The sequence below is a fragment of the Euleptes europaea genome, chromosome 1, assembly GCF_029931775.1.
Source record: "Euleptes europaea isolate rEulEur1 chromosome 1, rEulEur1.hap1, whole genome shotgun sequence".
NCBI lineage: Eukaryota > Metazoa > Chordata > Lepidosauria > Squamata > Sphaerodactylidae > Euleptes > Euleptes europaea.
The window spans coordinates 150,368,833-150,382,846 of NC_079312.1; the positions used below are offsets into that span (position 1 = coordinate 150,368,833).

General features: G+C 47.3%; 1 protein-coding gene across 1 annotated transcript in view; it reads right to left on the reverse strand.

Moving 5' to 3' along the window:
* The window catches only part of CA10 (carbonic anhydrase 10), a 677,770-nt gene that overhangs the window by 525,544 nt on the left and 138,212 nt on the right, over positions 1-14,014 (reverse strand). The window contains exon 2 of the mRNA XM_056861664.1: positions 4,649-4,723. Coding sequence (XP_056717642.1) covers positions 4,649-4,723 — 75 coding nt within the window. The remainder of the gene's footprint in view (positions 1-4,648; positions 4,724-14,014) is intronic.

Consider the following 14,014-nt stretch of genomic DNA (forward strand, 5'->3'; position numbering starts at 1 on the left):
CTACCCCACCTTAAAGGTTGGCCAAGGACTTTGGGACAGTCACTCTATCACAACAGGCAGCCCATTCCTGGGAGGGGGGTGGATCCGCGGTGGCCGGGAGCAGTGCAGCCATGCCACCTCTTCAGAGGCTTCCCAGCTGCCACAGAGAATAAAAAAGTCTTTTTTGAAATAAAAAAAGCAAAAACAGGGGAAATGCCCCAATGAAAACAGCAGGACTGCAAAACCAAAAAAGGTGTCATAGCCCTGCCGCAGCAGCGAGGGGCGTTCTCGGGCTGGAAGGGGTTAGGAAGCTGACTAAAGTCAGCTGCGCCCCTGGGGACACACCCCCCCCCACGCTGGTGCAGCCATTCTTTTCCGGGATTTAGTTCCCGGAGAGATTGTGCCGGCAGGGGAGCCCCACACAGCTCCACAGCACTTAGGCTGACAGGAACGCCCCTGTGCCAGCATAAGAGCCCCTTATCCTGTGATAAGTGGGCAAATGCTGGTGCAGGGTCACCCTGCCTCCAAATGACTTTACCCCCCCCCCCCTTATGAATGTGCTCTTAACTTCCGTCACAGAGTTGCTGGGAAGAAAAAAAAATAGGAAAGATGAAGGGAGCTTTGACTCTCAAAAGCTTATACCCTGAAAATCTTATTGGTCTCTAAGATGCTACTGGGCTCAAATAAATCATGGAGCAGCTTAAAATTAATAGTCCTCAGGCAAAAAAAAAAAAAAACCCCTCCTAAAATGATCATCCCTTTATAAATAAGCATTTTGGTCTGGTGCTTAAACGAGAATCGTATATGCACCAGGAGAGCCACTACCGAAAAACCTCACATTTCTCTTCCAGTTCTCTCTATGGGGCACAGACAGCAGGGCTTGTGAGGCAGATCTTAACTGGCAGGCTGGACAATATGGGAGGAGGATGTCCTTCAAGTACACCAGGCCCCAGTCATTTAGGGCTTTAGCCCAGCAACCAATGAGCAACTTTCAGGACTGCGGTGATACAATCCTTGTATCCAACCACCAACAATACACTGGTTGCCACATTCTGGACCAGCTGAAGTTTCTGGACCATTTTCAGGATTACTGTAGCCAGATGACAGTTCTCAAGGATCGGCTGGGCTCCAGTTAGCTTCCAGGACCTAGTTAGCTTCATATCTCACAGGGATACAAATAAACTGCCCTTGACAGATAGATCAGGGTATCCATCATGATTATATTATATCGATCTCTTTCTAAACTCAGAAATTAAGAGCACAAAAATGAAAAGAGAAATTTAATTTAAAAAGAAACATTAAAGAAGCATGCATATAATGCATTCTCCAAAAGCTTTATTTTTTTACTGAATCAAATGTAAATATTTGAATATAGTGTATCAACTGATGGTGAATGACCTAGCAGGAAGCATACTTTTTCTGCAGCTGGGTACATTTTAAAAACTCTTTAAGCAAAATGAACATTAGACAAGGAGCACCGTTTCTTTTGGATATGTTCCTGTCATCTCCTTTGTCTTGCTTATTTTATTCTAAATACATGCAACTTTTTAGCAAAAGGATAAACAAAACCAAAAGGCAGAAACAGCCTGTCATCCTTTGGAGGAGTAACAAAAATACCCAGAACAGAACAGAACATACGGCTGCATTTTATGAAGTGCTTGCCAAAGACAAGTCTCTGCAGGACCTGGAGCATGAATGTAGAATTGCTTTAGTGTGTTCTACTTTCAGTTCTATTTATGCTCCTAGATGTTTAGGGAATAGTTTTAGGTTTGTTGGGCACTTCAGGTTTGCGGTTACAGCTGAAGAGACAGTGTAGCAGCTGTGCTGCATACTTAGAGAAATGGGGCTGTGTGGTTGCTTATTTTAATTCAAGCACTTTCAAGGTGTGTTCATAAGGCCAATATTAGGAAGTGACCGGTTTGGTGCTGGGGCTACCTCCACCAGAGAAGCTTCCAGAGTTTCATACCACGATCCCAATTTCTTCACACCGTCGGGCGTTTCTCTTGGCCCGCCTGAATGCCTTCCCTTCTATGGTTATGTTGGGTAGGTTTAATGGGATACCCTATTCAGATTGTCTCTGCCCATGTAATATGGGTGAAATTGAAACCTTGGACCATTTGATGCTTCGTTGTCCTCGCTGGTCTAAGGACAGAGAGGCCTTTATTGCTCCAATTCTTACCAACTTGAACCTTCCTCCACATTCCTAGGTGTTATCATTTTTGCTTGGCGATGCAAACAGTGGTTTGGTAACATCGAATGTGGCACGCTTTTTGGCCAAGGTTGCTGCTTTTAAGAAGAAAGAATTCTTAATGCCTACCCCTGGTAACCTTTAGGCAGTTTGCTCCGCCCCCAGTTTAGCTTAGTTAGGAAATTTTATTCTCCGGGCTGACGCCTGGTTTTTAGCATTGTTAATCTAGCATTGTTTTTATGTGTTTATGTTCCTATGTTTCTTATCCCTTCCCTATTTCACTATCCCTCCCTCCTTTCTTGGTCCAAGACTGCGGTCATAGACATAATAAATAAATAATAATAAAAAAAATTAGGAAGTGACAACTGTGCCTTTTGGATCTCTTGAGAAATCACTGGTTATTACACCATAGACTTCCTATACAAGAGAATGGACTCGGTGGCAGAACACATGTCTTTTACTGCAGAAGGAAGATCCTAGGTTCAGTCTCTCGCATCACCAGTTACAGAATTTTAGGAAACTGGAAAACAAAATTCAGACAGCCCCTAACTTGGTCCACTTAGGGCTCATTCCTAAGGTTGAGGGGCGATTGGGTTTAGAAGGTGGCATGACCCTGCCGCCAGCAGAAGTGCCTCTTATTCCATGATAAGAGGCACTTACGCTGGCGGCGGGGGCAGTTCAGCTGGCGCCTGAGTGCTGTGGAGCTATACACCACTCCCCCAATGGCACAGTCTCTCTGGGACGTAAATCCCGGAAGAGACATGCAGCACCGGGGTGTGTGTGTGTGTCCCAGGGGCATTCCCAGGGGCGGAACTGGTGTTATCCAGCTTCCACAGCCGCTCCAGGCAGGAACGCCCCCTCCAGGAACAGCGTTGCTGTGCCAGGTTTTTCCTGGTGCAGCCATGCTGTTTGCAATGGGGGAAAATGCCCCATTTTTTTCTTTTTTAAATTTAAAAAGGCTTTTTGCAGCCTTTTGGAGGCCAGGGAACCTCATTGGAGGCGCCACAGCAGTGCCTTGGCCACGCTGTCCCAGGCTGCCGAAAGGCTGTTTCTACACAAAACTCAAGAACTAGATTATAACCACCCTCCTATTGTTTACATGATCACTTACCCAGACAAAAATTAAACTTTAATCTTGTCAGCAATTCTGTAACATTCTATTATCATTCCATGGACAGTAAAAAAAAAATATCAGAGGTTGATGTGTATTTAAGGATTGCTTTTACAAAATAAATCATTTTAAAAAGGCATCAAGCCACTATGATCAAAATAGGAGTCATTTTTGTTCGATGTAAGAAATAATTCACAGCAACTATGCATCAAGCATAACAAATGCTCTGATTCAACAGCTGGCTCACAAGTCATGGTGCAAGTGTGCATGATATGTGCACAATAGTACTGGAAGAGCTAACACCATAAAGTGTGGAGATATACATGTTCAAGCAGGGGATCCATACTGGGTACATGCCAAGCCCCTTTGGACCAATCATAGCTCCCTGATACAACATTAGCATCTGTCCCACATGGTGTGGAAACACACCCTTCTACACTTTATGGCAATCTCTATAATTAAATGCCAGCAACCTTTTAATATTAAGTTACAAACCATATCAAAATTCAGAGCAAGAGACCAACAAAGGGCTGGTTTAGGAAAGCCTATTTGGATAAGAGTACTATGTAACTTCACATTACTGATAAGTGGCATGTTGATAAATAATTCATCAAGTTTCTACAGCTCAAACATGGCTTGTTGCAAATCCATTATTTGGAAGTAGCTTACACAAGGTCTCACAGTAAGCAATAAATATACATAGGAACACCCAGCACAACTGTTTTAGTGCACTGGCATAAATCTGTGCATCATTCACACTTAGATTACTGGCAACTGTTCATCTCTATCATTTTCCTTTCTGCAAAACACTTCTAAAAAGCTCTTTAGCCCCACAAAAAAACTTTGCCTGCCATTCCCCTCACATACTGATTATTCTAGCATCATATGCACCCCTTCAATGTACCTTACCTTGTTTCATTTTCTTTCTTAAAGAGCCATATGTGGTTCCGTAAGCTGAAGACCCCTTTATGGGGTTTTGATGTAGGTGCGCATTGTACATGGCAGCGCCCCGCGACCAGCATCCAGGCCTTCCCACCAGCGTTCGAGGGCCCAGATGCTGGCGTGGCGCCTTCCTGGCCTCCTAAGGGCTTTTGCTCTGGAGGCTCAGGAATGCACTGTTAGTCCTTAAGATGTATGGTTTTGGGGGGAAAGACAAGACAAAAAGCTACAGGGTCTTTATCAATTATGTACCTTTTGAAAAGTAAGACATAGGGTGTTACTGATTTTCACAACACTCATTTGTGTTATAATGCACACATTTATATTTATAGGGTACATCTCAAGTGTGCATCCTAAGAGCAAATGAGACATGCTAGCATATGTATGCAAGGAAAGGAGAAAAAGGACTGCTTCAACACACTTGCACTTACCCGGAACAAAGCTTCCCTGGACCACCTCTTTATAAGCCCACCAGCCTTCATGGATTTTCGGTGAATTCTGCTGAGCTAGAGGAAGGAAAAGGAAAAACACTTATACCAAGTTTCATTCACCATGCCCAAGAACGATCTTAACTGTTTTGTTCACAGCCTCATAACATCATGCACCAATGGTGGCTGTCAATTGATGGGCCAAAGCTCACACTGTTCCTTCATGGCAAACCCTGCTTGTCAATGAGGCTAAAAAAACCTTTAAGACCTCTTGTATATTTTCCATGTATAAAAGAGTTTCAGAGTTCATTGCAATGCACTCACCAAGAAAAGCCAATGTTCACCTTGTGAAATAATGACAAACACAAATAAATACTGATTTCTCCAACAAATTAATCAAGCTGTATGTGCGACGCTGGTTCCAAACAGCAGCTAGCGGCACAGAACCATATTTCCTGCCTCCTGCCATACAAACCAAACAGCAGTACATGCCACACAATACAGAACCAGTTTTCTGCCCCAGGAACCAAGGCAAAGTGCTGTCAATGCTGATGGGGCTGGCTGTATGGATGAAGGCAACAATGGTGTTTTATGCATGGTCGCTTTAACCTTCTTTATTCCCCGTTTCAGCCAAGATCAAATTTTTCAGTATGCACAATATCTCATTCCTTGGAAGCTCAACGCTGTTTCGATGCAAAATGAACATGGCTTTTCCCATTCCTCTTCTGGCCCAAATTAAACCGTTCATCCTGGCTCATTCCAGAGTCACATAACGTGCATACTCCATTCTCAGGTTGAGCTTCCCTGCGCCATCAAGCCCCACCCTTTTCCAACCCCCTCCTCAAATCAGCATGCCAATGGTTAAACAGGGGAAAACAGAAGATTGGCTTCTCTCATAGCCAATCACAAAGCAGTGTGTAAAGAGGTGGGGATTCAAGTGCTTCCTGCTTCCTGCTACCTCGGAGCTCTTTCTGAGCAAAAGAAAGGCTTTTTTAAAATGAGCCTTGGATTTCTCCCCCCCCCCTTTCTTTCAGGTGTCTCTGTTTTTTGTTTTTTTGTTCTTAAAATGCTTTTTTACGCGGCAGTTGGGTTTGGGGGGAAGGAAATCTTCTCTTACGGGGAGCACTGCAAACCAAACCAATTACAGAGCAGCATTTAAAGGGGTGGGACTTGATTTGAGTTTGGGAGACTGTTTTTTCTGTATTCATGGTTTGATTACCACATGGTTTCGTCGCTGATCATTCAAGCCAATGCATACAGTTTCCCCAACCTGGGTTACTTTAATGTGCCCAGGTCCAAGCAGGGAGATCCAACCTATGCATAAAAGACCAATGTGACTTATGCCTGTCATTTCTCCCAGACCCACATACCTAATAGCGGGATCAGAGAAAAAGACCCTGAAGCACTGGCCCAGCTTGTTCCCAGTGTGTCTAGCCAAGTACAACTATCTTTTCCCCCTCCTCACATGTAGACTGCACTGTTTTTCAGCGCTTGGGCCAAAAAGATTGCCTACCACTGAGCTAACATAAACAAAAGGGGCTTGGTAATGGAAAGTGTCATCAAGTTGCAGCGACTCCATAGGGTTTTCAAGGCAAGAGACAACTAAAGGTGGTCTGTCACTGCCTGTCTCTACATAACAACACTGGACTTCCTTAGTCCTGCTTAGCTTGGGATCTTGGGATCTGATGAAATCAGGCTAGCCTGGGCCATCTAGGACAAGGCCAGAGGGATACATAACTGGCTAAAGGTTAAGAGGGAGAACGACAAGGGTGGAAAAGCTAATGTTATATTGCAGGAATTCTGCATTGCTTAAATCAATATTAAGACATGTATAGCTGGAAACACACTGTTTCGTTTGCTCATTTACATTAGAAAAATCTGGTGATGAGAAGAATTGCTGAGACTTGCATCCCAAATCATGAAAATTACTGTAAAAATATTATCTGGAAAATTTTGAGATTAGAAAACAAGTTTGCCCAAGGCCAAGAACAATGAAAGTCTTAGCCATAACACCATCAATCTCCTTTGAACTGAGTCAGGTTGGACGATTTCAAGACTGTTGAGTAGAAAGGAAGTATTTGAGTATTCTGCAGAATCAAATAATAAAAAATATGAAATCTTACTTTCAGCAGCCTCAGACTACAAAGATGTATACTCTGTCTTTTTATAGTACTATGGAAACCCCTCAGCTACCTACCAAATATCTGCTCAAACTTGTGTACTCTACAGATTATAAGATCCATTGTACTATGACTAATATAGGAGCCCCGTGGTGCAGTGTTAAGCTGCAGTACTGCAGTCAAAAGCTCTTCTCACAACCTGAGTTCGATCCCGACTGAAGTCGGTTTCAGGTAGCCGGCTCAAGGTCAACTCAGCCTTCCATCCTTCCAAGGTCGGTCAAATGAGTACCCAGCTTGCTGGGGGTAAAGGGAAGATGACTGGGGAAGGCACTGTCAAACTACCCTACAAACAAAGTCTGCCTTGGAAACGTCGGGATGTGACGTCACCCTATGGGTCAGGAATGCACAGGGGACCTTTACCTATTTTTACAATGACTAAACATTTTGAGCACAGGGAGACTCATACACAATATTAAAATAAGCAAAACTTTACACTGCACTATTTTTTGTAAACGAGATCTCTTAACTTAATTGCTGGATTGGGATATGACATTTGAATACTGTTAGTGGCAATTGCTTCAAAGATGGAGATTCTGTTTCTTGGTCACACTACAGTGTGGCAGTAGAGTAATATTTGGAAATAGAGTATAAAAGGTTGGAACCTTTCAATACTTCTAACATCTGAGTTTAGGATACTTGAAGGAAGGGGTCCTTCCAGAAAGAACATAAAGACCATTTTATTTATTAATAAGTACTTTGGACTACCTTATCTAGTACATTCTTAGCTCACCTTTCTTCCGAGGAGCCCAGATGGTTCTCCCTTTCCCACTTTATCTTCACAGCAACCCTGTGAGGTGGATTAGGTTGACAGAGAAAGATTGCCCAAGATCACCCAGGCTGTTATCTCGGTTTCTCTGTTGCCTCTGTTCCTTTGCTGAACCGTCCAGACTTCAAGGACAGCTTCACATACCAAAGCCTGGGAACGCTACCCCTGGGAAAGTGTGCTCTGTTTATGCTTTGTGTGTTCTGTAATCTCCCGCCAATTTCAAGCTTTATATTGCCAACTAACGAGCAAGACCCTCATAGCTGTCATCTTATCCTATATGCACTGTATTGCCTATTTGACCAGTAAAAGCCATCTGCTTGGATTCTAACTGTCTCTGTGGTGATTTCTGGTTCTTTGGGTCAAGAGCTGACATTATGACAGCTATCACTACAACTCTTCTTCAACGATCCCCTAGTCAGGCTAGAGCCCTGGAGGGTTCGCCTGCCACTCGGATAGGAGCTAGGAGATCGCTCTCCGAGTGAACCGGGACTACTACTTCCTGGAACCCTGGAGTCCTCATGTGGGGATCCTACCCTTCTACAGGACATAGTCGCTGAACTTTTTAGGACTACTCTAGAGACTTGCCGCTTGGAGGGACTAGTACAGACACAGTGGCAATCTCTAGTGAAAGTTCTCTGGATGTTAACCTCGGATGATACTAATACTCGTTTAGATCTCCAGGATTTTGATCAGTTGCTGGATGATGCCCGGCTGGCAACTGAGGACTTACAGGTACTAACCGGATTATTGGATGAACTTATTGCCCGTGAGTCTCTCCCATTCACGGCCCCTACTACCCTGGGAAAAAGTACCATGGCAGGAGCCTCAGGTCTTTCCCTGATACCCGATGCAGCTAGTTGTCAAGCTGAAGCCAAGCGGGTCGCTGTCCATACAGCCCTCCTCTTTGCGGATTGTACAAAGGATACTACGGTAGCCACCTTGACCCAACGTTTGGCCTCGACGTTTGGTTCGGTTACAACCATTGCTGGGCGGGGAACCCGACCCCATACTCTCACTCCTGGAAACAGAACTTTTACCGCACGTTACCGCAACTGAAGCTCTGAAACTCGAAGCCCGAAAGGTTCTCGCAGATAAAGAAGCTGCTGAAGCGGCTAAGGCGGCGGCCGAAGCCCAAGCCGCAAGGGATAAGGAGTTACAATTGGCTGCGGATCGTGTGCGGACCGGCGGTCGCCCTAAGGACACTGTAAAGAGCGGCCCTCCGTTAGGTCTGTCTTTTTCCCCGGTGTTTGTCCCGTCACGCACGACCCAACGCGCACGCCGCCTTGCAGACCGACGCCAAGACTCCGGAGAGTCTGCTGACGAGGACCTATATGGGGACAGCTCTCAATGGGCCACGAGTTTCCGGACAAGTAAACCTCATCGTACCGGCGGCCCAGGAGAGGATGTTCACCTGTTACGAGCCCAAAATTGAGAGTAGTCCGACCGCATCGATCAACTCCAAGAGCTAATGGAACAAATGCTGCAGGACAACAGGCAGTTGCAGCTAGCCCTGATAGCCCAAGCACAGCCCGTCCCAATACCGGGTCAGGGGGGACCAGTCCAACCTCCTGCACCACCTCCACCTCCCGGAGCTCCCGTCCTACCTGCACCCGGAGCACCTGTGCCACCGGGTCAGCCTGTGCAACCGGGTCAACCCATACCCGGCCCTTGGAAACAGCTCAAGTTGAAAACTACGTATGATGGATCTCTTGAAGCCCTACCCTGTTTCTTGCATCAGGTGGACAGTTATATGCGAGAACAGGGACAATTGTTCCCTACCGAGGACAGCCGGGTGCGCTACGTAGCTTCCCTTCTGACAGGCAAAGCGGCCGACTGGATGGTCCTCCAATTCGACACCCGATCCCGCTCTATCCGTTCCCTCAACAATTTCATGACTGCTTTACGTAGGAGGTTTGAGGACCCCTTTCTGGGGGAACGGGCCAAAGCGGAGCTGCTACAACTAAGACAGGGCTCTACTCCAGTCCGAGAGTTTGCCGATGAATTCCAGAGACTGGCGAGCAAAATTGTGGGCTGGCCCGAGGCCACCCTAATTCACCATTTCAGGGAAGCCTTACACCCTGACGTCCTGAACTGGTTGTACATGCGGGGCGATCCCGACACTCTCGAGGATTGGATTCTATTAGCCGAAGAAGTAGAAAGCCGCCGGCGCTTTATTTCCCTTGTCCGCCAAAAACACAAGGAGAAAAGCCCCAGCCCAAGGCACCGCCCCCCGCTATACGGAAGCTGACGCGTCCACCCCAGGATCGCGAAACCCGATTTCAAAGGGGTGCCTGCCTCATTTGTGGGGAACAGGGCCACTTTGCAGCGGTCTGCCCGTACCGCCCTGAACCCTTTCGTCCCAGCACAGCAACTCGAGCTAGGGGACGACCGCAACGCAGAGGCACCGCGGCCACCCGCAGCGCAGCGCCGGGAAGACCCACACCCTCTGCACTTCACGCTGGAGACTCATCCGGGTCTCGGATTACAAGTGCCCCATTGGGGGACAACTTTCCCTCTTCGGACGAAGAGAACCCATGGACTTCTCCGGCTTTAAACCTGGAATCTCCCCTTGATTTGTCAAAAAACGGCTCCGGTCTGTGGTGAGTGGAGCGTCTCCACAGACCTCTGCAGATTCTCCTGCTAAACCTACAGCTCCCACCAAAGTAAAGGAAGTAGAAACCACCGTTTATGTAGACGCCATTCTACAACATCACGAAGGTGGCCCCCAACTACCCGTTAAAGCACTTATTGACTCTGGTTGCAGTCGCACTCTCATAAGCGCAGCCACATTCGCAGCACTCAAAGTCGAGTCCGAGGCTTTACCAGCCCCCGTCCAATTTGCCCAAATGGATGGGAGCCATTTCAAAGGGGGTCCAGTTGATCATCGCACTATAGGGGTGGCGATGGGAATTGGCTCCCACTGGGAACAAATCGACTTTACCATAGCCCCTATTCGATTCGAGGTGGTCCTGGGAATTAACTGGATTAAAGGTCATTGTCCCAGTATCGATTGGGACACGAACACAATCTCCTTTGACAACCCTAAATGCGATCAGCACCGACAGCAAGTTGCGGTGCTGTCTCCACCCGCTTCGGCATTACTCTCCGAGATCCCATCAACACCAGCCCTCCCTGAAATATACCAAGACTTCGCAGATGTCTTTAACATTAAAGAATGTGATGCCTTACCCCCTCACCAGGCTACTGACTGTGCAATTGAAATGGTGAAGGACTGCACATTAACCAAAAGTAAAATCTACCCAATGAGCACTTCCGAGCGCACTGTGCTTCGAGACTTTTTGGACAAAAACCTTGCCAGAGGGTTCATTCGCCCATCGAATGCTCCCAACTCAGCCCCCGCGTTTTTTGTCCGAAAAAAGGAGGGCGACCTACGCCTCTGCATTGACTTCCACAAACTCAATGCAGTTACTCAAACCAACGCCTATCCTATACCACTAATTTCAGATATCTTGGGACAACTACAAGAAGGACGTATTTTTTCTAAATTGGACCTGGTAGAAGCCTACTACCGCGTCCGCATCTAAGAGGGGGACGAACCCCTCACTGCCTTCTCTAGCTGCTTTGGAATGTTTGAATTCCTTGTGATGCCCTTCAGGTTAAAAGGGGCCCCGGGGGTCTTCATGCAACTCATCAATGAAATCCTTCATGATTTGCTATACCGCGGAGTAGTGGTTTATTTAGACGACATTCTCATTTATTCAAAAACCATGGACAAGCATGTCACATTGGTCCAAGAAGTTCTGCGCCGCCTACGCAACCACCAACTCTTCGCAAAGCTGGCTAAATGCGAATTTCACCAGAGCAAAATAACTTTCTTGGGATACATAATCTCCCACCATGGCCTTAGCATGGACCCGGACAAGGTCTGTTCCGTCCTCGAATGGGCACCTCCCTCCAACCGCAAGCAAGTACAACAATTCCTGGGCTTTGCTAATTTCTACCGCGGATTTATTCCAAACTTCGCCCAAATAGCACTGCCCATCACCGACCTTCTAAAAACCAAAGGTAAAGAAAACTCTGCCCTCCGCTAAAATACTGTGGACTGATCAATGCCAAGCCGCCTTTGTAGCTCTCAAACGCCTTTTCACATCAGAACCGGTGCTACGGCACCCAGACCCTAATTGAATGTTCATTGTGCAAGTCGATGCCTCCGACGTAGCTATGGGGGGGGGGCCCTGCTGCAAAAAGGACCTAATGGTCTCCTTCATCCTTGCGCTTATTTCTCTAAGAAGTTTGCGCACTCCCAATTGAACTGGCCTATTTGGAAGAAAGAAGCCTCAGCTGTTCACCATGCTCTCACTCTTTGGCGACAATTCCTAGAAGGGTCCAAAGTCCCCTTCGAAGTTTGGACTGATCACAAGAATCTGGCCGCCCTCACAGGAACCCATAAATTATCCGCAAAACAACAACGTTGGGCGGAATTCTTTGCTCAGTTTCGTTTCATCCTGAAGCATGTCCCAGGAAAACAAAACGTTCTCGCGGATGCTCTCTCCCGATTGCCTCAATACCCGGCAAAACTCGATCGGCCAACAGACTCTTTATTTACGCCCGCACAAAGAGAAGCCCTGCCCGTATTGGCTGTACAAACCCGATCCCAAACGCTACCCCAGCGACAACACACAGTCACCAGCGGGCAAACCCCTCCAACCCTACCGGCTGCTCTCCTGCCTCCTCAACGGAACACCGCGATGGCTCCGGCTCCAGCTCTGACTCCTCCAACTCAACGGGCCGCCCAGCCGCCTGAAGTCTACGCACCGCAACACGTAAGCGTTTCCCCCTCGCCAACCCCCCTACCTGCTCCTACTACTACTTTGAACGAGGGGGGGGGGTTCCCGTCTCCGATTCTTTCTTAAAGTCCCTGCGGGAACACTGCCTTATGGAACATTCTGATCAAACCCTGCCTCCTGGTGTTGTTGAACAAGGGGGCTCTTGGTACAAAGACTCAAAATTGTATGTACCCAAAGCGCTCCGAAAAGACGTCTTACACTTGGCCCATGGAATGAAAACCGCAGGGCACTTTGGGTTTCTAAAGACCCTTCACCTGTTGCGCAGACAGTTTTGGTGGGGGGGAATGCGTTCTGATATTGACTCTTTTATTCGCAGCTGTCCTATTTGCGCCACAGTCAAACGATCTCAAGGCAAGCCCCCAGGACTACTGCAACCGCTTGAAATACCCTCCAAACCCTGGGAAGTGATTGCTATGGATTTTATGACGGATCTCCCTCTCAGCGGGGGGAAAACTGTACTATGGGTTATCACTGACTTATTTTCTAAGCAAATACATTTGGTTCCATGCACAGGGATCCCCTCCGCTCAGAAATTGGCCCGCCTCTTCGTGTCACATGTCTTTAGACTACATTCGTTTCCGCGCAAAATAATTTGCAACCGCGGCAGTAGCTTTGTTGCAAAATTTTGGAAAGCTTTTCTCAAATTGGTGGGGGTGGAGCAAGGATTGTCTAGTGCATACCATCTCCAAACGGATGGCCAGACCGAACGTGTTAATGCTGTACTTGAATGTTATTTGCGCTGTTATGTCAATTACCACCAAGATAACTGGGTAGAACTGTTACCTTTTGCAGAATATGCTTACAATAATGCTGTACATCAGTCCACTGGTTTCAGCCCGTTTTATGCAATATATGGACAGGACTTCGGTCCTATCCCCCCTGTAGAGGCTGTGGAAGGGGAGGAGGATGCCGACATTGCCTCTTGGGCACACACCCTCCGCACTACATGGCCCTGGCTGATTAGCAATCTTACCCGAGCCAAGCGCTTATACAAAGCACAAGCCGATAAGCATCGGTCCCCCGGTGGGGACCCACAAGTAGGCAACCTGGTATACCTATCCACCAAGAATCTGCGTTCCACCCGCCCGTGCCATAAACTCAACACTAAGTACATTGGCCCAATTTTCATCACTCGCATCATAAATCCTGTCACGGTGGAACTATCTCTCCCCAAAACCTTAAGACGTGTGCACCCCGTTTTCCACATCAGCCTCCTGAAACCCCATATTGCTTCTCCGCAATGGCATCCAGAACTGCATCCCGAAGAACCCATAATGGTGGGGGGGGAAGAACATTACGAGGTCTCCAAGGTCCTGGACTACCGTATTCACCATGGAATTTTACAATACCTAGTTCGCTGGAAACACTTCCCCCCTGCCTATGACGAGTGGGTTCGCGCACGAGATGTCTCCGCCCCCAAGCTCGTCAACGCCTTTCACATTGCCTACCCAGACAGACCTTGCAGGATGGGAGGGGGCCTTAAGGGGAGCAGGATGTCAGGCTGTTATCTCGGTTTCTCTGTTGCCTCTGTTCCTTTGCTGAACCGTCCAGACTTCAAGGACAGCTTCACATACCAAAGCCTGGGAACGCTACCCCTGGGAAAGTGTGCTCTGTT